The 23,768-nt window shown below is 35.5% G+C and overlaps 1 protein-coding gene across 1 annotated transcript in view; it reads left to right on the forward strand.

Moving 5' to 3' along the window:
* The window catches only part of LOC132561906 (A-kinase anchor protein 9-like), a 99,466-nt gene that overhangs the window by 59,186 nt on the left and 16,512 nt on the right, over positions 1 to 23,768 (forward strand). The window contains exons 19-45 of the mRNA XM_060226618.1: positions 4,252 to 4,484; positions 5,053 to 5,172; positions 5,411 to 5,596; positions 6,239 to 6,427; positions 7,065 to 7,277; positions 8,092 to 8,265; positions 8,422 to 8,589; positions 8,838 to 8,981; positions 9,275 to 9,433; positions 9,984 to 10,082; positions 10,353 to 10,484; positions 10,710 to 10,826; positions 11,073 to 11,186; positions 12,061 to 13,638; positions 13,975 to 14,418; positions 14,736 to 14,945; positions 15,233 to 15,664; positions 15,847 to 16,071; positions 16,268 to 16,550; positions 17,043 to 17,245; positions 17,559 to 17,777; positions 18,235 to 18,261; positions 19,982 to 20,146; positions 20,593 to 20,788; positions 21,079 to 21,301; positions 21,715 to 21,729; positions 23,298 to 23,327. Coding sequence (XP_060082601.1) covers positions 4,252 to 4,484; positions 5,053 to 5,172; positions 5,411 to 5,596; positions 6,239 to 6,427; positions 7,065 to 7,277; positions 8,092 to 8,265; positions 8,422 to 8,589; positions 8,838 to 8,981; positions 9,275 to 9,433; positions 9,984 to 10,082; positions 10,353 to 10,484; positions 10,710 to 10,826; positions 11,073 to 11,186; positions 12,061 to 13,638; positions 13,975 to 14,418; positions 14,736 to 14,945; positions 15,233 to 15,664; positions 15,847 to 16,071; positions 16,268 to 16,550; positions 17,043 to 17,245; positions 17,559 to 17,777; positions 18,235 to 18,261; positions 19,982 to 20,146; positions 20,593 to 20,788; positions 21,079 to 21,301; positions 21,715 to 21,729; positions 23,298 to 23,327 — 6,298 coding nt within the window. The remainder of the gene's footprint in view (positions 1 to 4,251; positions 4,485 to 5,052; positions 5,173 to 5,410; positions 5,597 to 6,238; positions 6,428 to 7,064; positions 7,278 to 8,091; positions 8,266 to 8,421; positions 8,590 to 8,837; positions 8,982 to 9,274; positions 9,434 to 9,983; positions 10,083 to 10,352; positions 10,485 to 10,709; positions 10,827 to 11,072; positions 11,187 to 12,060; positions 13,639 to 13,974; positions 14,419 to 14,735; positions 14,946 to 15,232; positions 15,665 to 15,846; positions 16,072 to 16,267; positions 16,551 to 17,042; positions 17,246 to 17,558; positions 17,778 to 18,234; positions 18,262 to 19,981; positions 20,147 to 20,592; positions 20,789 to 21,078; positions 21,302 to 21,714; positions 21,730 to 23,297; positions 23,328 to 23,768) is intronic.

Consider the following 23,768-nt stretch of genomic DNA (forward strand, 5'->3'; position numbering starts at 1 on the left):
CTACGCAAATGTTCGGTACTAGGTGATATAACACAAAAAGATAACCTAAATTAGTACAGACACTTATTAGTTTCACTAAGATATAATTAAAAGTGATAGAGAGTCGAAGTTCTGAATATAATTTATCTTTTTAGAGACAATAAGTAAAGTCTTGAAACTAAGAGAAGTCTATTTGATCAGATTCTAGGATTTTCATGATGTTTTAGATTGTGGAGGGAGATTCCATTTTCATATTAGTTTAGGGATGCATGCATATTAAACTAACATCAGTTTGTCAATCCTTCCTTACCCAACAATTAACCCTGCTTGTAACCTTCCAATATCGCTGTGGTGATGGATGTCAATTTTCCTGAAAATCTCTTGCATCTTTCCTTGATTTTCGAGCATAATTTATTCATATAAAATAATAAAACCGTTTTTTTCTGATTTAAAAGTTAAATATTTGAAAGTAATGTTTTCAGGAAAATTGGTAATTGCTTTAACGCATATTCACTTACATGTTTATGCTGCATGTGTTGCATGAACTGAAAAAGACTTATGGTGTGTTTATCGGCCTATAGTTATTGTCCCAAGTTCAAGAAAAAAGAACTAAATATCAATTTCATTGAACAGAAATTAAAAACAACTAATGATATTTTACCAAAACATTTTTTTTTACATAATAGGTCTTTGATCTCATTGATTTATACTATTCACTCAGAGTTTTCCAAATAAAAGTTTTGATATCTCAAGAACCCTGCCAGTAAAATTTAGTGATAAAAACATTACAGTTATGTGTTCAGATCACCATAAATCTTTTGAAAAATGGGATTTCGTATTGCATGCTGGGAAATTATTTTACTACCTGCTTAATTTGAGTATCTTGGTTTAATTTTTGCCCCGTTTGAGATATACTTTTGTACTTTGCATTTTTCTTGAATAATGAACATATAGAATGGTCTGTAAGTTTAGTTATCTTATTTTGTTAAGTGTAAATGCTTTCCAATTCATTCCTACCCTGCTATTTTGTTTTTAAAAGGTATAATCATTCAGAAGAATTGTTCAGGCAGTTGATAAACTACAGCTGTATGATATTATATTAAAGTATAGCATGGGTATTATTGGATAGTCTAGGTTCATATCTAATGCATTTTGTTTTTTCTTTCTTCCCTCTGATAAACCTACTTGGTCTGACTTTTGCATGGCTATGTGCCATTTTGTCTACAAACAGTCTCCATGACGACAAGAGAAGGGGCGCCCCCTATTGGACAAGGTTGGTCCTACCAGTCAGACACCGTTTCATATTTCATCATGATCTCTATACCTCATTGTTTTATATTAATGCTGTTCTTTACTTAATTTAAACTTAATAATTATTGATACAAACATTTTTTTTCTATTCTGAATTTTAAAAGAAAAAAGAAAACATATATTCTTTGATAATCCTTTGAAAATATCCATTTTCTGTTTTTCCTCTGCTTTTATTTGTCTTAATCCAATTCCATCTGTTGTATGAAGCCGTATTGTGTTGCTTGTTGTTGCATGGATACAAAAAGCCTCTGTCCTTTTGTATATCGTGGAACTAAAGTATTGTTGAACTGTTGTTTAGTAAAACATCCTGTTATATGTACAGTTATATCCCCTATCAAAGACCATGGAAGTATGTTTTTATTAAACAGAGAGGAGAGTTATCTCCCCTATCTAAAATCATAGAAATGATTCATTTTAATTTGACATTTCTTTTAAGAGTCTAGACCAGGTGACATCACCTTAATGAAGTAGAGCTAGTCTGAAAATATTTAAGTTCACAACAGGATTTTAAGTAGACATATTTCATATAAACACTAGCTAGAATTTCAGTAAAGGAAATCGGGATCTTTTGATCACTGATTTACTTGACAAGCTAGGTTTTTTATAAGACAACTGCTGGAAATTTTTGAAAATCTTGATACATTTTTTGTTTGAGTTACTGTAGGTTTACTACCATCTGAATGGTATGTTTTGTTTTTACTGGAACTTCCTCTGTGGTGTAGATAGGATATCACTTGACCTTTTTTTTTCCAGTCAAAATAACCCTTTTTAAAATGAGGATTTAAAAAAAATAAAATGATTATATAATGGAAAACGAAAAAACAATAACATCATTTCCTCAATTAGGAGGGAGGGGGGAGAGGGGAATTATCAATCAAATGTAGGCTATAGAGAAAAAGTACAGTACAGAAAAAAGGAATAAGTTTTTTGTAGTTGTGAGATTTTTAAAATTTATTTTATAATTATTGTATTGACATTAATATGAAAATGATGTACAACATATAATGTGTAGAAGTTTGAAAGTTCATTTACATAATCAACTTTTAAAAAAAAAAAAAACATGAATTGCTGTGCTTTAAACATACCTGCCAATTTTCCTGATTCAGTCGGGAGTTTTCCGTTTTCACTCCCAATCCCTGCCTCCAGATTGTATGGATCAAAATTGGGGTAATCTCCCAATTTCAGAGATCCCACTGGGTAGGTCATAAGTCACCTTGCTATATTTGTCAAATTGGTAAACTGCCCAACTATCTAACTAGTGTCGCCCGATTACTGTTAATCCTAATTGACGCTTGGGAGAACATTTTTATACGGCTGATTGTTCTCTACCGAATTAACGATTGACCATTGGTCAGGACTCAGGGGTGGGCCCTGGTAAATGTTTGGTGAAGATGAGGTCATTTTACAGGTAATCAAGTAGTTATTACCATGTTTATACTACCTGCGTGGTCAAATAACAAATTTAACAAGAAAATAGTTTGAAAAACAGTATTTTATGGTGAGACAATGTCCAAGCATTCCTCAACCAATACCAATAATTTAACCACATCAGTCCTTAAAAAATGACTAAGTTAATATTTCACACACTGAAAAGTTAACTGAAATTTCAAGCATGTTTAATTCTTCACAAAAACGTGATAATGTTAAACAGGAAGTAGCTACACTTATGCAAAATAGGAACTGATCCGGACCAAATTTCCAGATTTATATCTTTGTTATTTTCTACATATTAATTTAACAGTAAATACAAATATTGAAATATCTATTAGACCATTAGATCTAGATTAAAACGTTTTGAATTTTATGAACGAATCTATTCCATTTATCTTTTTTCACCTCATTTCATTATACATGTTTTTTTTCATTGCTATAGTTCAGTAAAGCATGCACTTTCCCAATTTAAAGTTATCTAGATGTATTGATTAAAGTTATTGATTATAATTAATTTTTCCTTTGTGACAAATATCACGACGCACAAGGTATTGTGGCGAGTCAAAAATGTTATTCACACACATTTCTCCCCCATGAGAATTTTGAAAAGTTGGCAGGTATGCTTTAAACTTTGATAACTTGCATGAAAATATGTAGATATTTCACTGACCTGTGTGAACTGCACCTTATGTATGTTTTCTGTCCCATTTTTAGGGTATAACTTACAGTGTTGACTGCAAGTTATCCTTCTTACACAGGATATTGTGTTCTTAAACCATTTCATACTTTTCACAGAACACATCAGATTAGAATTTGCCAGATTTTATATCACAATCACTTCCCCGTCACAACTGTGCTGTCATTACTGCTAGATCATATAAAGAACTTCATCTTTTTAGTGTCATAATTAAATAATTAGAATAACATCTCCAGATGGAACATTCCTCAGTGATTTATCTCCCTTTTCATTAGCTCTTCAATTTCTTTTTTCCTTTCCTTCTTTTTTTTTTCCTTTTTTTCAAATTTTACACCCTCTAATAAAAATTTTCATCTAATATATTTTATAGATTTTTAGGTAACATCTCTCTTATAGAAGCACCCTGATTTTTCAATTTTCTAAATAAACTTTATCCTGATCAAACCAAGAAAATCCTGTTTTTTAGTGTTCTTAATTAAAATTTAAATATGAGACAAATAGAAATTGTCAAATATTAAAATGATGTATTACTGAAGATCAAATGAGATCAACACCAGTTCAAAGATGTTTTATTTTTGAATAATGATAATGATTTTTTTGCTTGACTTGAGCTTATGGTGTTTCGTTTGATATTTTTAACACAAATTCACAAATAGCTTGTGTGAGAAAGTATGTTAACATAAAATTTTCACATCATTTTTAGTGTTATTCATAATTTGTTGGTTTTAAATTTTCATGAATAGGAGATTATGCTGTTAAAAAATCACTTTCTAAACAAAAAAAAAGAAAATTGCAAAATGAAAAAGTTCTGTTTTATTTTGTGCTATGTACAGCATTGATGCTGGAGGTACATCGAGTAAATGAAGAAAAGCGAGATCTAGCCCAAAAACTACGTGAATTACAAGAAAATTATGATCATCGTGTGCGTGAACTTGAAAATGCTGGTGAGGAAACAGAACGTCATTATGTGGCCTTACTTGAGGAGAAGAAGGCTGAAATGAATGACCTTCGGCTCCAGCTAGATGCATCGGAGAAACAAAATAAGGCAAATCGTCAGTTTATGGAGGTAAGTTTGTTCCTTGTTATTCAGGTTATTTGCTCTGAGGCTCAAACTCTCATTGAGACATTACCTGTTTTAACAACAGGTTCTTGTAACTTGAACACTTGTATATCATAAATAGCAAGGCAAAGTTGATAAAGTCTTGATATTTTTTCAATATTAAATGTATATTAAAATTATTGAAAGCATGTAATTTGTGGAAATTAAAAGAAATTGCAAGGAGGTGTTAAAATCATGTAAAACTGTCAAAAAGGAATTATTTAAAAAAAAAAATCAAAATTGCATTAAAGTTGCAATGCATTCATATTTTCTTCATGCTTGTAATGTCAGTAAAATAGTTCTCTTAACACAACCTGAAGATTTATGTGTGACATAACTCCTAAATCTTCTGGTTGTGTTAGTAAAGCTTATATTCTATACAATTCAATGAACATTGATACAATGAACATATGATAGCCCCCACCCCCTCCAAAAAAACAAAAAAACAAAAAATTCTGTAAAAAAAAAGATCTGCATGGTGTTTAAGATGCTTCAGTTTACAGTGATATTTAACTGTTTTGTACAATTTTTATAGGAAGAAGCTGTGGAAAGGGAGAAAGAGAGAGAAGAATATCAAAGAGAAATAGCGTCATGGAAGCAGAAAATTCTGGATAGTCAGAAGGAGAAAAAGGTAGAGACAAGACTACAACGACAGGTACGTACAACATTCTCATAAGATTTTAAGTTCTGTGTGTTTCAATATTTGCGTTAGAGATATAAATGATGGAAAAAAATTTGAAACGCATATGAGAACAAGACTATGCTAAAAAAAAAAAAAAGAAAAGAAACCCCACTAGATTTTAGATTCCTCTTGCCTATCAGTTATCTCCCTTGAATCATCCCCCCTACCTGACCACTCTTGATATCTGATTAATGATGATTTCTGCGGTCAGGTGGATGACTTAACAGAGCAGTTACAAAGTCAGTTGGACCGTGATAGCGAGTTTGAGGAGCAGACAGCCCAACTCCAGCGTGATCTCCATGACAAACAGATGAGTGCGGAGGATATGAGAGCCCTTGTCCTGGAGCAGGAGAAAGATTTGGAGGAACGGAGTCGGATGGAAGATATTTTGAGACAGGTATAACAGGAATTTGTTTGTTGTAACCCCGGGAGACCAACATATCACTCAAGATCAAGTGGTGGACTGATTTTAGGGAATGATATTGCATTTAGTGGCTTTCCTTTAAAGCTGAAAGATATCTGTGTTTCTTGACCGAGCAAAGGCAATTTTTGTGTTGAGACAGCATATTGAATGTGTGATCTATACACAAAAAAAAATCTATTTTATTCTAATCTATTCCAATTGCTTAAGCGATCTTTGTCCTCAGTCTGTCTGTAAACAACTAATGTTTTTACCATTTCTTGAGACTTGCTCAATGGATTATTCTCAGATTTCATATTTGGGTTCCCAATGTTCTTTACAATAGTTCACTTTCCTAGTTTTTCACTGTACTAGTAGTTCAGTGTGTATTTTGGAAGGTAAAATAAGATAGCTCCTAAGCAGAAATATTCTATTTACCAGTTGATGTTTGTTGTCTCTATTGTTACTGGATGAATCATTCTGAAATATAATCACTTAAGAGGAAAGTAGAGAAAACATGATTAACGATTCAACTAATGAAGAACTGATAAAATCATACAAAAGTGGAGGGCTATATCCTTCTTGGACTGTTGTATAGGTTGTCTGAAATTGAAGAACAATTTTTTTTGTCATTTGCAGAAACTGAGGGATATGGAAGAGGAGTTATCCAAACAGCACCGAGTGAACACTGAACTGTCAGATATAATCAAGCTCCCACCCAACATTGAGTCAGACGAAGAAGAGACTGAAGATGGAAACGGAGGACGTACAACAAACACTAGACATCGGCGCCTTTTACCATCACAACTGTCACTTCAACAAGAGGAGGTAAATAAAACAACAAGATGGCAATACCAGTCCATTACAGTTATATATCATTGTTTTGTGTCTCATTAAGAAAGGTAAGTTATCATACAACAATGGTGCCCCCTACTTTAACAACTGTTGCAACAAAAAGAGGAGGTAAGCAAACAGCATCAGTGCCCCGTACTATCACACGTACATTTCATTGTTTTGCAGTATCTTCACTAAACATGATAAGTGAACATTTTGATGTACATGTTCTGAAGATGGTTTGCCTAGCCAACTGAAACATGTCAACAAATGAAATCTCAGAGATGAAATCCCTGGTGTTGTAGCTCCATCCTATATATGCTTGTTAGTACATATCATCTATGGAGCTGTACAAGAATACTCCTGTTTCCACCTAGGATTTTTGTTTCTGGGGTCTTCTGCATGTTTTCAAAAACTAATGTATCGAGATTCTCATTTTGAATTACTGACTGTCCTCACTTAAGAAAATGAAATCATCGGAGTGTATCATGAAAATGCAAGTCATTGGGTAGACAGCAGATTTGTAGATAAGTACCATGCTGTGCAAAATCTGAGTAAGAAAGTCATTTGTTAATTATACTTTTATAAGGTATGGAGCTGTCAGTCATGAAATTGTGAATTTCCTTGTCAGGAATTGTTACATGAAAAGGAGGCCTTACAGCGACGGGTAGAGCAGCTCCTGAAACAGATCTCAGCCCTGGAGAATAAGCTTGACACAATGAGGCACCGCGGCAGTCTGGATGATGACAGCCAAACCGCTTCTCTTCAGAGACAGTTGGAAAGGCAGACAGAAATAGTGGAGAGTCGTGATAAACAGGTGGTTATCATTGATATCAGGGATCAGGTGACTGTTGGGGGGTGGGGGAGGGGAGGTAATTAGACCTACAACAGGTGGTTATCATTGATATCAGGGATCAGGTGACAATAAGGGGTGGAAGAGGGGAGGTAATTAGACCTATAACAGATGGGTAACATTGATATCAGGGATCAGGTGACAAGGGGGTGGAAGAGGGGGTGGAAGAGGGGAGGTAACAGATGGATAACATTGATATCAGGGATCAGGTGACAATAGGGGGTGGAAGAGGGGAGGTAATTAGACCCACAACAGATGGGTAACATTGATATCAGGGATCAGGTGACAATAGGGGGTGGAAGAGGGGAGGTAATTAGACCCACAACAGATGGGTAACATTGATATCAGGGATCAGGTGACAATAGGGGGTGGAAGAGGGGCAGTAATTAGACCCACAACAGGTGGTTATCATTGATATCAGGGATCAGGTGACAATAGGGGGTGGAAGAGGGGAGGTAATTAGACCTATAACAGATGGGTAACATTGATATCAGGGATCAGGTGACAATAGGGGGTGGAAGAGGGGAGGTAATTAGACCTACAACAGATGGGTAACATTGATATCAGGGATCAGGTGACAATAGGGGGTGGAAGAGGGGCAGTAATTAGACCCACAACAGATGGGTAACATTGATATCAGGGATCAGGTGACTATAGAGATTTGGGGAACAGTAAGTTGGAACCTTCAGCAGGTGGGTAACAGGTTGGAGGGTGAATATGACCACTTGATAAATTTAAATACAGTAAGAGTTTGTGTTTTAGGTTTTTACAAAACACTCACTGAAGTATTCTTTACACACTCTAGTTGGAAGAACAAAAAGAACAGATTGAGGATTTAGCTGGTCAGCTTGTCAATAAAGAACGCCTCATACAACAGTTGACTGAACATATTGAGTCAACCGAGCAGCCAGAAGTCAAGAGCCAGCCTGATCGTGACACAGTCATTGAGAAGCTACAGGATGAGAACATGGAAATGACAGTAAGAATTATCACTAACAGAAAAATGGTTTGATAATTTGAGCTGTGACTTTTTCTTCTTTTTTTCACTATCCACTGACATAATTTCAAAGTTGTTTTCAATTAGGGTTGCCATGGTAACCAGGTGAAATTTGTAATCAAGTATTCTTGTTTACAGACGAAGATCAAATCACTACAGAATAAAATAGCCTCAACACCGATGCCTGTCCTGAATCAGAGTCTGATTATGGAGAAAAACCAAGAAATAGACCATCTTAATAACCAGATTGAACAACTCAACTATGAGATCGAACGTCTTCGTTCTGGACAGGAAATAGCCAGATTGGTAGGTTTGTTAATCTTGGTAGATTTGTATTAATTTTTTTTCTTTTGCAACCAATCTGACATGTTTTCTCAGCTTAATTATTGGCCTGACATTTATGATTAAACCCACCTAGGATGACAGGTTTTCATTTTTTCAGCTCCATGCAATGTTTAAAGTTGTATATAAAATTATTTCAGATCATTCAAATCTAAGCTAATGAAGGTGATAAAAGCATTAGATTTGAAAATTTTGGTGGTTTGATTTTGTAGCAGGCAGAGGTTGATAGACAACAAGCAGAGTTAGAACAATCCAAGACTGACATGCAGTTCCTGAGAGCTTCACAAGCTTCTACCTTCTCTGGAGATGGATCTGATGTTGAGGTTCCAGGAGTTACCGATTCCTTCAGCGAAAAGGTACAGCCAATCACACTGAAATCCATGGATAAGTTTCAGATTTTTTATATGAAAGAGAAAATTAGATTGTTGATCATCCTACCCTGGTAAATTATTCTCCCATTAAAAATTGTTAATTAATGTCATATACATTTTTTTTTAATTTTCACTAAGTCCATTACCTGGGAATAAAGCCACATATGTAATTGCTGTACAATAGAATTATCCATCTGTACCTACTCCATGTAGTTAGGAGTACTATGTTGATGAAACAATAAGATAATTCCAGTAATATAGAATTACAATGACCACAGACCAACCTTCAGCAAGAGATACAGGACTCTCTTAAGCATGAGGAGGAGGCAGAGGAGATCCGTACAGAGCTACACAAATCCAGGTCGGAGTTGGAGAAGAGGAATGAAGAGTTTGGAAGACTTGGACAAGAATTTGAATCTCAATTTAAAGCTGATCAGGTGAGTTAAAGGGAGGTAACTCATATCGTCCTTCCTTCCCAACTATCAGTTGTTGATGACCCAAACTAAACTGATCATTATGTGCAGTTTCTTATTTCGTAAAGGATTAAGAAATACAGATGAAATTTTTGACCTGACATGATTTCAAGTGGTGTCGGTTATGCTGTCAACACTGCAAAATATTAAAAAGAAATCTGCATTTTTGATGATCAAAAATCACATCTATTTATGGTCTGTTTTTCAAACTCTGTGCAATACATCTTTTTCCATTCAGAGAGGATTTCAATTGATTCTTAAATAATTTCTAAAATGTGGCCAGTTGAAATATAACTATAAAGGTGTTTGAAATGTTTTTCTTTGGTTTTTGGTGGATTGTGTTTTCTCAGGGAGCTGAAAACCTACCAGTCTGTGCTGGCATAGTTGTGGTCAGGGCCATTTTACCCAAATTGTTCTGAATGGCAAGCAATGAAACTCCCATATGTTTTTCAGTGTGGTAGACCTTCCATCAAAATGCCTTGTCAGTAAAAAGTGACTAATATTTCTGTTCCAGACTAGAATCCAGGAACTGACAGTACATCTTGAACACCAACAAACTGAAATTTCAGATCTTAAAGAAAGACTTACAAAGAAAGAGGCGCTTCAGGCAAAGGTAAATTGTATATAACTACTGGATATGAATTAAGAAAATTGTGTGATTCCTGGTTACAGGAAAACATGGCATAGAACATCAACTCTTCATTTCTGAACATTTAGGTTTTATACTAGTTTACTCTTTCAATGTCAAATATACTTTTAGAAATTTTGAATTATTTGACAACTCCTGCAAAGAGTTAAAATTTTCAAGAAGATGCTGGTTTAAGTTATATATCTCAACATGTAAGAAAACTTAGTTTAATAAATATATTCCCTATGATCCCAGGCTGACCCAAGCAGTCCTTTGGACCATGCACAGCTGAAGGATATTGTCCAGGAAAAGGAGAGTCAGATTGAACAAATGACCATTCAGATTGAATCACTGAATGCAGAAGTGGAAAGTCTGAATGATTTCCAGGTAAGGGAGACAACCTGGAGTTCTGAGATGTTTTACTCAAAATCCTGGTATATTTCAATTTAACAAAACAATGTAAGTCCAATATGTAACAATGATACATAAAAATATATATAAAAGTAAAGAAACAGTCACTTCATTAAAACTCAATAATATGCTAAACTTGTAAAGTAAATGCTTGACTGAAAGTCTCTTCCTTAAGTGACCTTAATATTTTCTCTCTTTTAGACAAAGTTAGCTGAAGATTTTGACCTGGTACAGTCAATGCTGGAGGAAAAAGAGAGAGATATTGACCTGCTCACCAAGGAACTCACAGAGAAATCTGCAGAAAGTCCAAGTGCCCTTGTAAGCCTACTGTCAGAATATAAAAGTTTATTTAAATCCAAAATCTTATATTTTGTAATTTATGTTCAAAAGATTACTTTCATTTCAATATATTTATTTCTGAATAAAATTAACAAATTTGAAAGTTACTAATAATTTTCATATTCCATTGAGATGAAAATAAAAAGAAGCACTGTAGATTCATTTGCAGATTAATCAAAGTTTTGTATTGAAAAGCAAAATGATGAATTTTGTATTTTCCTGCAGACTGCCCTTGAATTAGAGATATCTAAACTTCAGAGAGAGTTGAAGGAACGTGATAATGTGATTGATGAGAAAGCAGAGGAGATGTATCTGCTGAATGAGAAAATTGAACAGCAGGTAAACATTTTTCATAGTTCATCTGTTACAAAAATCACACCAACTTTAAGTACCTCAAAGGTAACAGTAGCAAGTTACCTGTTAGATAGTACAAACACAGCACACATACAGCACACACCTGTACTAGCTGACAGCTACTGTCCAACTAAATCAGGTTGGAAAAGACTGGCAGACGGGGGTCGGTTTTCACGTGCTGATGTTCTACCGTTGGTTTATCCGTCCGAATCCCGAGATCTCATAACTACGATAAATATTAATATATAATAACTACATGACTTCTACTTCTATAACTTATACTTGCTAGACTTACAAAACTTTTCTCGTAAACACAGTGACAATACTGCAGTGGTATTTATTCTATAAATAACTTCCACAAGTGTGCACACAGTTAATATGTCACTTCCTGTCAAAACAAAGCATGGCACAGCAGAAACACTCTCGACATGTTACTGATCATATTTCACCACTTTCCTGAATCACAATGGATAACAATTATCCAGAAGCATTTACTCATCTCTAAGAAAGATTAAGGTTTTAAATTTATATGTCGTTTATTGCAAGATTAATATGTAAAAGCATAATATAAAGTAATACAGGGTTACATCACCATTCTGTCACAATATTCTAACACCCTTGATGCTCAGGGAACTCTCACAGAACATTGGGAAATTCCAGTATCTTCTATGAAATCATTGACCTCTTTATAGTCTATATTTGTGACCTTTTTCATAAGATAAATTTCTTGTTGTGTGACAAGATAAAGATGTAAAAAAGCTTATTACTGGCCTCATGATCCTTCAAAACTTATTGATAACCTCAGCTGTTGTGAGACATAAAATCACAGTTGATTGAATGTATTGTGTCCTTTTTCTAGGAGGTGATGTTAACAGATTTGAAGACCCAGTCGGAAGAAGTGTCCAGTAGAAAGACTCCTGAAGAAGTCCAGGAACTCCTGAAGGAGAAAGAGGGTGTCATTCAGGACAAAGATCAGGAAATTGTTAAACTACAAGACCAACTTGATGCTGTCAATGAACATCTGAAGATTGCTGAAAATCTACAGAGGAAGCTGGAGGAAGCTGGATTGGTAGGTCCGGATATTCTTATGAAGGAAAAGGATACCGAGATCCAGAAACTGAAAGACCAGGTAGTAGACTTGAAAGAAAAGCTTAAAGCTGTGATTGGAGATGAAGGTTTAGAGATCATACAGGGGAAACAGGAAGAGCTTATAGAGCAGATCAAAGAGCTTGAGGCTTCCAGACTGAAAAATGAGACTCAAATTTCTCTTCAGAAGGAAGAGATTGTGGAGCTGAGGAATGAACTTGAAGCTACAACAAAGAGGAAGAACGATGAAGTTGTAAAACACAAGGAAGAGATCGAAGAGCTTAAGAAAGAGCTTAGTTCTCAGTCAAGTGAGACAGAAGTGACTGAGCTGCGAATGGAGATAGCAGGGCTCGAAGATAAACTGCAAGGATTTGAAGGACAGGATGTGACAGAGTTAAGAAGGGAGATAACTCAACTGAATGAGGAGACAACAACTAAGGATGGGGTAATACAGAGACTGCAAGAGGAAGTGACAAGTCTGAGGCAGGAAGACACTGCTGATACTGAATCTGAACTTGAAAGTCTTCGTGAGGAAGTTGTCCAACTCAAACAGGATCTCCATGATGCAAGGACTACTGAGCCTAGAATACGTCAGACAGAGGCAGAAGGAGCAACTATGGAATTACCTACTCAACAGAGCCAGCAGAATATAACAGCTGAGAGTGTAAGCACAGTCTCTCAGGGCAAATTGGTTGGATTGGTGCCCCAAACAAGTATGTCGGAGACTGAGCCTCGTGAGGTGACAGAAGAGCAGATTCTTCCAGAGATTTCAGAGAGAATCCGTAGTCCTCCCTCAGGTAGAGACTCTGAGGAGACAATTGAGGCCCTGGAAAGTAAAGTCCGGAGTCTGGAGAAGGAAGTGGAGACAACCCAGGCTTTAAAAGAAAAAGTTCAAGGTCTAGAAGAAGTAGTTAAGACTACCAAGGGCCTGGAAGAAAAAGTTCGCAGTCTAGAAAAAGAAGCTGAGACAAGCCAGACCTTGAAGGAGGAAGTCAGCAAATTGGAAAAGAAAATTGCTAACTACAAAAGTCAAGAGGAGAAATTGCAGGGTTCAGCAAGTATATCATCAAATGAAAAATCTGAGGATTTTGAGATAAAGATTAAAGAACTGGAGGAGGAGCTTGATAAGTACAGAGGATTAGAGGTGAGTCAAGTTGTGGAGGATCTGAAAGAAAAGGATGAAGAGATCTCCATTTTACGGGAGGCTTTGAATGCAATGAAAAGTGGGGAGGAGGACCTCAACAACCTCTTACGGGAGAAAGACGACAGCCTCATGGAGATGGAGGGCAAGCTTGAAGGCATGCGAACTGATGGAGAAGTGTCAGAGGGTGACAAGCTTCTACAGGACAAAGTTAAAGAGGTGGTCCGCCTTCAGCATGAGCTTGTAAGTATTAGGCAAGAAATGGAAAGCAAAGCAAAGGCAGATATTGCAGTTATGGAAGAACAACTGGCAAAGAGTCATGAAGAGGGACGTGCACTCCATGGTGAAGTTGAATGGCTCCAGCAACAGGTGGACTCTCTGAGGGAGATGAAACTACAAGATGGTGATAGAAAATTTGACTTGGAGGAGAAGGAGAAGATGATAGAAGACTTACAGCGGGAAGTCACAGAGCTAAGAAGTCAAGCCAGTGAGTGGACCCCAGAGGAGAGGTCTGATGGCATGGTTTCAGAGTCAACAGAACAGAAGATGCATGATGTTACAGCCCACCTTGCAGCCAAGGAAAGCGAGTACAAGACACTTCAGGATGAATATCTCCAGGCCACAGCACAGCTTTCTGATGCTATCACCACACTGCAACAAAAGGAAGAGAAACTGTCACAGACTTCCGCACAACTGTCAGAGCGCGAGGAACAGCTTCATTCCCTCCAGGGCGAGCTTCAGCTTCTGCAACAAGAGAGTGACGAAAATCACATACAGGAGCTGAAGTCTGAACTACAGGAAGTGAAGCGTGACATGTCTCTCCTCCAGACAGAGAAAGAGGCAGAATTTGAGGACATGAAAGAGAAGCTAACACAAGCAGTGGAATTTAGTGAGGCACAGCTACAACTGGTCGAAGAGAAGGAGGAAGATTATGTGAAACTGAAGCTGGAGATGCAAGAAGCCAATGTTAACTATGACAGAGCCGTCAGGGTAAGCATTTTAAGTAATGGTGAGGAGTTAACTTATCGAATGAAAGAGTGTGGTAGTGTCCAAAGGTCAGAGGTCAGAACTATGAAGATTTGTTTGGATAAGTTTAAGGATATTTTGGAATTCATTAACTTGTTTAAAAAGTCTGATAATAAGCTATAGAAATTGAAATTTCAGTAACTATTCACATCAAAAATGTATTACAGAAATCACCTTGCACCTCTTTTGTGATATTGCAGGCACTAGAATGTCTGCTTTAAAAGTCTTGTAATATAATAATTGATAAGCTTAAGTTTAAAATTGATTTTGTGTGGTGTTAGGATCTGCAACAACAGCTGGAAAGGTCTGAGGCTGAGAGGGAGGATGAAGTTACTAGTGTGAAAAACACTGCCAACATGGCCCATGCTCAGCAGCAGAAGGTCATCTCCGACTTACAGAACCAGATTCAGCAGCTGAAGGCTGTGACCGAGTCCTCTGTTGGAGCAGGAGATGCTGTAGCTACTGTCACCAGTCTACAGACAGAAATCAGGGTTAGTATTTTAAAGAATGATTTGTTTTGTGTTTTATCTCTGTAGTTTCAACAAATTTTCTTACAAGAATTCAGCAAAAAGTTGGAATATGAACTCTGTCAATGATATTTCCCATGATAGAATTATGAACAGTAATTTCAAATGAATTGTTTATCTTTAAAAGATTTACTTTTGAACTTTATATTGCTGTGTAATTGTTGTTACCAAAAAATCTATGTTTTTCACAAGGAACAGTTTTCATTGAATATTTTTGCAAAACAAAATTGTGAAAATTTATTTTCTTCAAGGAAAAGAATGAAGCAGTTGAAGTCCTTGAGAAAGAGTTAGAAAAGTCAAAACTAGCTGTGGAAGAGAAAGCTGAAGAGCTCGAAAAAATTCTTGAGGAGCTTCAGAGAGTTCGTACATCACAGGTAAGAAATGAAGAAGAGCTTGAGGCAAAGGCTCAGGAACTTGACTTAGTTTATGCTGATTTACATAACAGCAAGCAAAGTCTAAAGACCACAGTTGATGAGCTTGAGAGGAAAGCTCAGGAGCTAGAGACAAGAGCTCAGGAGGTAGCCAAGCTCAGAGGTGAGCTTGATCAGTCATCTGGGATCGGACTTGACCTAGATATAGATGTCATACCGGAAGTGGCACAGAAACGAATCAGTAGCCTTCAAATGGAGCTCAACATGTCCAAGGCCGCCTTGCTGGAGCTTCAACAGCAAGACACATCAAAGGTAAGTGAAATTCTGACATCTAGGTGCTCCAATTCATAAACAAGTTACTGATTTCCTTGGTCTTTACAACCTACCTGCTTATATACTTATCCATCTGCTGTTCTTCGACAGGTTCTTTGAAAATATCCATAAATTGCTCTAAAGTTTAATTTTCCACTGGTGCATAAATTCCTGTTTTCTAGCCACAAGATGTCAGCCAGGTGCAGAGTGTTGATGGAGAACAGAGGGAGCCACCTGTCCTTCGTCTCCGTAGTGACAGCCAGGAAAGTGAGGAAGATTTTTCAACATTAGATACTGCAACACTGCGACTAAAGATGGTGGAACTCACGCAGGAACTTAAGCAGACATCATCAGAGCTGGAACTCTTCCGATCTTCTGCATCACTCACAGCGAAAGATTATGTCAGGGTAGGTTTTGTTAAGACTATTATTAGCTGGACCTTTTTGACCAAATTTGTGAAAGGATTTGAAACACTTATAATACTGTGATTAAGATATTCTGAAGTCGTTTTGTGATAGCTGCACTAATAAGAACCGTTTGACACTAATTCTGTATTATCGATTTGGTTTTCTTGTTTATATCCTTGTTCCTTTTACTGTACAGAAAGTGATGGAGCTGAGAGAGGAGCTTTCTCATCAGCACCAGCGACACATACACGACATTCAGGAGCGTGCACATCACGAGAAAGACACCACACTCATGCAGCTTCGCATTCGTTACGATGATGAGATTGAGCATCTGCATGTACTACAGAAAAAGGAACTGGAGAAAAAGGTGGGAGAAGTCAAGCGTGACTTGGATAAACAGCATAAAGCGGAAATCAACCGATTAGTGGCACGACACAAACAGGAAATGGACCTGGCCAAAGTCCAGGAACCTGTCCTAGGTAAATAGGGGTCAAAGGTCTGCAAAAGACACACAAGTGAAAAGCTTCTTTCAACACTTTCAAGAATTTGATCAGTTCAGTCAAATACTGAAATAAACAACGTCATACTTGTCAGTGATACTAAGTCTATGATTGTGTAGGTTGTGTTTGTATGGTATGTGTACTAATTTTTGCCACATGCAAATTTATTTAAGATTGTTTTGTTTCATTTGAGATGAAGTTGAGAGGTAGAAAAAACTCTTGTGTCAGGTGGGAAGATTTAGTTATTGTCTGTTGATGTAGAATAAACATGCTTTGTCTTTCCCCGATCAGATATGAGAAGGAAAAGAGCCACCAGACTGACCACGTGGGTTTTCCGTTGGTCCTCTAGTTTTCTCCTACACCTATCACATGCTTTCATCCAGGTCAACAAGTGGGCTTATTTAAGCTGATCTCTCTTTACAATGGATTTTTCAACAGATCTTTAAAAGAAATTTTTTTATCTCTTTCCAGCACATGATCACTCTACCATGGAACATGTGGAGAGATTGCAAGCAGAGATCTCTTTATCGGAAAAGTTAGACAATCGTTTACGACAGTCATTGTCTGACACTGCCCAAGGTCAAGGTCAAGCAGACACCGGTGATGCTGGCAGTATTGCTGCTTCCACAGCAACTGACCTTTCTTTCAATGAAAACGTACCAGCACGCCTTCAGGTACAGGAGACTTAAAAGAGAAAGAAAAATTGGTATTGTTTTGTTAGTAATAATTATATATAATTTTATTTCTACTGTTACATCATGAAGCACTGTCATTGTGTTGCTTAAGAAATTTTTGCCAAAGGCAAGATTGAATGTTTAGAAATTGTTGTTGGAGGGGGAGATTTTTCGTTTTCTTTTTTGTTGGGTTTTTTTTCTGTTTTTAATGTGATATCAACTTTAACTTTGTAAATTATATTTGCCTTGTAACTCAAATGAGCAGTTAAGATTTTTAAGATTATAAGGAAAAAAAAATCGTTATCAATTGTAGAATTTGATGGAACGCCTCCACAAAGAAAACGTCCAGTTACTGAGTATGTCTGAGCTACAGTTCCTGAATCGGCATTTAGGTGCCGATAAGGTGGACAAGGAAGCAGACATCACAGCATTACGGTCCTCCTGGGACAATGAGAAACAGAGTTTAATGTCAGCCATAGGATCCCTCAAGGACCTTCTTTCTCAGACTCACAAACTACGAGGACTGGACAAGGTAAAATTCAACCCACACTAGCAAAGCATCAGTTGATTTTATCAACGGACATCAAATACCCTTTTTTAAAGATTTTTTACTGACTTTTGCGTCAGAAAATTTCTGTTTAGACCTTTCCGGTTTATTTCATGATTAAAAGTAGAGAAAAAAAATGAAGAAAAAGAAAAAAACAAGAAATAAATTTGCAATTCATACAGCAGCATAATATTAAAAACATTTTTCCAGAGAGCAATTTCTGTACAATGGACACTTCTTCCTTCTTAATTGGTTTGGAAAGTATAAACTTCGGTATACAAGTGTACGTCTGTTTCCTTGGTTATTATATGACTTTGTTACCTTTTAAACAGAAAGCAGTTATATCATCCTACATTGTCATTTTATATCATTCTTTTCTTCTTAGCGTGCTTTTTATTAAATCTTACACATCTGTCATTGCTTCATGTGTTTTCTTCGTCAGGATAATGAGGCAGAGTTATCAGACTTTGTAAGTCTTTGTTGTCGTGTTTACAGTTGCAATGTTGTTGATGTTATTTACCAATTTGTCAGAAATAGCACTTAATGCCTTGAAGTTTGTTCTTGTGGGGGTACAGTATTGTACTGTAACGTTCCGGGAGGCTAACTGTTGTTTCTTCACCTGTGTCTTGTATTTGTTTTCACTTTTGGTTTTAAGTTAACATGGAACCTGGACTATTAACCACTTGACATCAATGGTTCTGATATTTAGTAATTACTTAATTACCTGTTAACAGTTTAACAAGTTATTTACATCTTTAGAACTACCATCATCTTAAGCATAATGAAATAAATTTTGAAAGATACCAATAGTCAAAAGGACCCAGTGTGGAATAGAGGTGATGTCCATCTTTGATAGAATTTTGATGTGACCGACAGAATCTCATGAACTGATAAGACAATACCAGTAACACAATATAATCAAAAGTCTAAGATGTTGATTAAGATTTGTTTAATAAGCAATCTTAAAAAGCACTGCAAACATAAATACCCTCTGAGTATGTACATTGACATAGAATTTAGATTGATTAAATCACTCAAGCAACATCTTCTTAAGAACAAAAAAGCCTAGTCTCATGATATATGTCCTGTCTAGTGACTTGCTTGTATTTTGTGTTACAAAGAATATGAAACAAAATGAAATTTATACTCTCTAAATGACTAAGTCTTCTTCTGAAGAACCATAAGTGTAAAAGCATTATCTGTATGTTTGGAATGTAGCTGGAACAATAACATAAAAAATCTTTGAAATCAGATGTACATCCTCAGGCCCCTGGAACCTCTTTTTTTTATTATATTCAGTGTTGTGTTTTGTTTCCTGCTCACTGTAATTCTGATATACAATGTTTGTGTTATATCACTGATCTAGGTTTCAAATTTTCTGTATAAAATACTTTGGCCCAATAATATGCAATCAGAGCATGTAATCTTGTATTATACTAAAAACATTTCTCACACTACAGAACTATATTGACAAGGAAAGCTGAAGTCACTAGATTTATATGTGACATTCAAATTGTTGTACAAATTGACTGACAAAAGAGAAACTTCAAAATATTACTTCAGTTATTTTTCTAATAACTAATTCAAATATTCACAAATAAAGCTATAGGAATATTTCAGTAAATAGTATACAGGGGAAAATCAAGTGATTGAATTAATTCACAATCTCTGTAATTGTATACCAAGGATGGTGAAATCAACTATCACGGCTTGGTGATAGGATTTCATTACGTTTCCAGTATGACTATTTTGTATGTAGTGGGTGTAACAATGCTAACTCAATAATTAAAATGTTTGGTGTGGTTACTTACAAATCAGTCAAGTTTCAAAAATTGTATATCTGAGATGAAGATATTATGTTGTTAAACACATTTGTAGGGTAACATTTTAAATTGTTAAGAAATGTTTTTAAAAATTTTAATTTCTGGTCATTACTTGCTACAAAGTGCAAAAGCAGTTTTTAAATATTCTGTCATGAATGATATTAAATTATGCTTGACCTCAATATTACATGACATTTAGATAATTTCCATATATGATATTTAAGACATGACCTTCATATAACCTTTTTAGATGACCTCTGTAGATAACATTTGACATGACCATTTAACATGACCTCTAAGTGACCTCTGAATTGCTATGACCCTCAGCTGACCTTATTGTTACTTATATGCCTGGTTTTTTTCTAGTCGGCTGAGATCACAGACTGGCGCGGTGAACTATTACAGTCTGTTGGTTATGTATTTGCCAAGGAACGTGAAACATTACTGGCAGAACTCCGCACACATGTGATGTCACACCCAAACACCGATCTCACTGAGATTCATAAACTTGAAAAGAAGATCAGAAACTCGGTAAATAAGTTTCTTCTCATCTTCCTCTCACTAATATCAAATCAGGCTGTATTGTATGTATTGTTCCTACTTTTACTATAGATATACTGTTATAAATCCATATTTAGCTTGTTAGTAGGTTGGTTTGTTCATTCAGGTTTTCTGTCATTGTTCTGGCAACGTCCTGGCAAAGTAATAATCCCACCCATATCTATTACACTTTATCAAACAGTGCTATACAGCTGTCTTGTAGTAAGCCTGACTTTGAGTCTTTGTGTTCGCCCTATGATTATTGTAGGATATATATAATATCTACGGAAATGTTCATGTTGACGGAACTATCCTTCTTGACCAGAATGCATTAAAGTCTTTATTATTATGACCAAGCAAAGTATTTATGCATCATCTACTTAATGAAACAATTGAAAAGATAATTATAGATAACTGAATTTTTTTTTAACGTATAGGAGAGTCACCAGCGATCAGCTTTAGACCAGATCTTCCATGCAGATCGCCAGTCACTGCTAGCAGAGGTACGAGACTTACGGGCACATATAAACATCTGTCAGATACGCAGTCAGGAGGAGCGAGAAAGATTATCGGACCAACTCAATGAGATTGAGGACCAAGGCAATAAACAGGAACGACAACTCAAACGACAGGGTCAGTTTTTATAGACTTAGAAGAGTTGTTTATTTGTATTTTTTTTTTAAAAAGTTTCCTAGCTGGATCTGAGTAGTTGTATAGTTATATGTTTAGCAAGATTTTTTGACATTATCAAACTGTTAGAATTTAAACTAAATGAAGCTTAGTTGTAAAATTTAAAATCTAGTCCCTTTGAAATTATCCATAAATTCCATTCCAAATGAAAAACGGTCTATAAAATCTGTACAAATTTTTTTTTTTTAAAAACATTCACAAATTTATGAAGAATGTGTAAATTTGTTTTACAGTCAAACTCCTGGAGTACAAGCTCCAACAAGAGAAGATTCTACAGGATGATATACGCACTAGTCTGGAAAGCGAACGAGAACGCACTACTGAATTATCCAGCTCTCTCAGTCGTGAAAAGATGAGTAACCTTGACCATCAGACAGATGTGGCAAATCTAAATCTTCAAGTCACCAAACTCAAGGAGAGTTTAGAACGAGAACAGAGTCGTTTCGTCTCTGTAACGTAAGTGTTCAGTTTTGACATCTTAGTTTTTTTTTGTTTTTCATTTCATTATGTGTTGTTTATATATTTTGCCTTTAACATCTTTTTCTTTATGATTTTTTTTTTTTTTTTTTAACTTTTTTTTTTTCGCAATATTTTTAGGATATGATTCAAAACGGTTCATACAAAACCCTTATATACTGAATTGGTGATAACACCTTTTATATATATTTTTTCCATCGTCATCTCATTTTATTTACCTGTGTTTAAGGCCAAATAAATGGTGACTGGTCACGGCTGTCTTATAGATAGTAAAATCTACCAGCATGCCTGATGATTAACCTGGCCTAAGTTTATGTTGATGTTTAGTACTCTATGGTAACAGCGGGAAGGTTTAGTGGTATTTTAATGTTCAAGTTTTAATTTGATTCCAGTCAAAAACAAGTGGGGTAGGTGGTTAATACATAGTCTTTATATACCTACTGAACCCGGTGTTTATACTGCAAATCATGTAATTTTGGCGTTGGATTTAATTTCATAATTAATTGCTGAATTTTAATAAGGAATGAAAATTTCGCAATTTGGTGTTAAAATCGGAATAATTGATTTTGACCATGTCATATTTTTGTCCTTTAAGAGCAGGATCTAAAAATATAAATTGTGAATTTTTATCTTTTAAAGTTTGCTCGTTTAATATTCATTTGGCAATCATATGGTGAAAGTATTGAAAATGAGACGCTGCCAAAAAAAACTGTGACACTGTATATGGTACAGTAGTTGTTATAGAACATTATCTGATTTGCAGTTTCATACTAGAAAAAAACATCTACTTTCATATTTGTTCTATATATTACTCAGAATATCACAGAGGATCTTTTAAAATATAGACTAGCAACACTGTAATATATACGCTGTATATACTCCTAGAAACCAAGGATTATGTTGTAACAATAGAAACAATATATTATTGTTGTAACCATAGAAACAATATATTATTGTTGTAACCATAGAAACAATATATTATTGTTGTAACCATAGCAATTGTATTGATCTGTAAGAAGACCCTTTTGATGTTGTAACCATAGTTTAGGTAGATATGTGTATATAGACATGTATGTATACAATATTCTGTGAATCTCTTTTCTCTACAGCCATATGTGGGATGCTTTAGTGTAAGTTAGTGACCATTCTAGCTGATTGGTCAAAATTGTCAGCTGTGTTGATTGGTCGGAATGCTTGATGTTAACATTTGTAGTCTTGCGCATGCATATGTTGTATTAGAATCGTGTAGTTGTGACACTGGTCCTTACTTTCCTTCAACCATTCAGAAACATAGAGAGAAATGCTTAAATTCATTTTTTTTATAGAAAGTGTTTAGGCAGAATACCAGGAACTGCTTTATTTTCTTGTAACTCAGATTTCGTAAACATGTTGAAATTATTTCTGGAAATCTTTGAATATTCATGATTTCTTTGATTTCAAATTTGATACAAAGAGAATGATTTTATAAAAAGAAAATTCAAATGTATTTTGATCTTTCTACAAGAGGAAAGGTATTTGTTATATTATTAACAGCAGTTGGCAAATGAAACTCAAAATATATGTCCCGGCCATGGCATGCCAACAGTGCTAATCCAGTGGACCCATGTTACATCCTGTCAATAGTACATTGTGTACTGTGTTTTGTTTTAGTGCATTGACTCATCATAGCTTTTTGACTGTGTGAACTGATGTTGATAAGAATAGGCTAATGCCATAGTGCAGTGATGGCTTTGCATGCCCAATTATTGGAATGAAATCAGTTTGATGATGCTGTGACAAGTTTGGCTTTGTGTGAATCTAAAACCTACATCATTTTCCTATGGGTCATCCGTGGCTGTTCTTCGGAAATCAAAACTAGCTGTAATGACCTCGTTAGCTATGAATTGATTGTTTTCACATTTTTTTTTTTATATTTATGACTCCTGTTGATTTGCATTTGTGTTTTTTAATACAAAATTTAATTTTCAATTAACAGTGGTATTTACAACGATATTTTTGCTTTGGGGTAATATATTTATCAATTAGAACATTTTTATGACATTTTCACTCCTGTGTGTTAATAAATGATCCTTGTAATCATCTCCCTGTTTCTTTCCTAGAAAAACCTGATTATCAGAATAATTACACTAACACACTCTAATACTGTATCTACATTTCCCCTCGTGATAAATCAGGGTTATACTTATTACACAGTAGTAGTGTACAAAATGAAACACTATAGCAAGAATATTAGAGAATCCAAGAACTGATCTCCGAGAAATTTACCTTAAATTGCTCTTTGGTAAAGAGAGACACATTAACATGCTTGTGTTTAAATGAAAGTAATTTGGTGTTTATGCAGTTACCATGGAAACACATTACTCCCATATCACGTATGCTGTGACAAGTGTGCATTCTGTGTGTCTTCACTTCTTTGGTGTGTCTGTTCACCTCTGCCTGTGTGAAA

This window comes from Ylistrum balloti, unplaced genomic scaffold (genome assembly GCF_031769215.1).
Source record: "Ylistrum balloti isolate Yb309-2 unplaced genomic scaffold, AGI_CSIRO_Ybal_v1 Utg371306, whole genome shotgun sequence".
Taxonomy (NCBI): domain Eukaryota; kingdom Metazoa; phylum Mollusca; class Bivalvia; order Pectinida; family Pectinidae; genus Ylistrum; species Ylistrum balloti.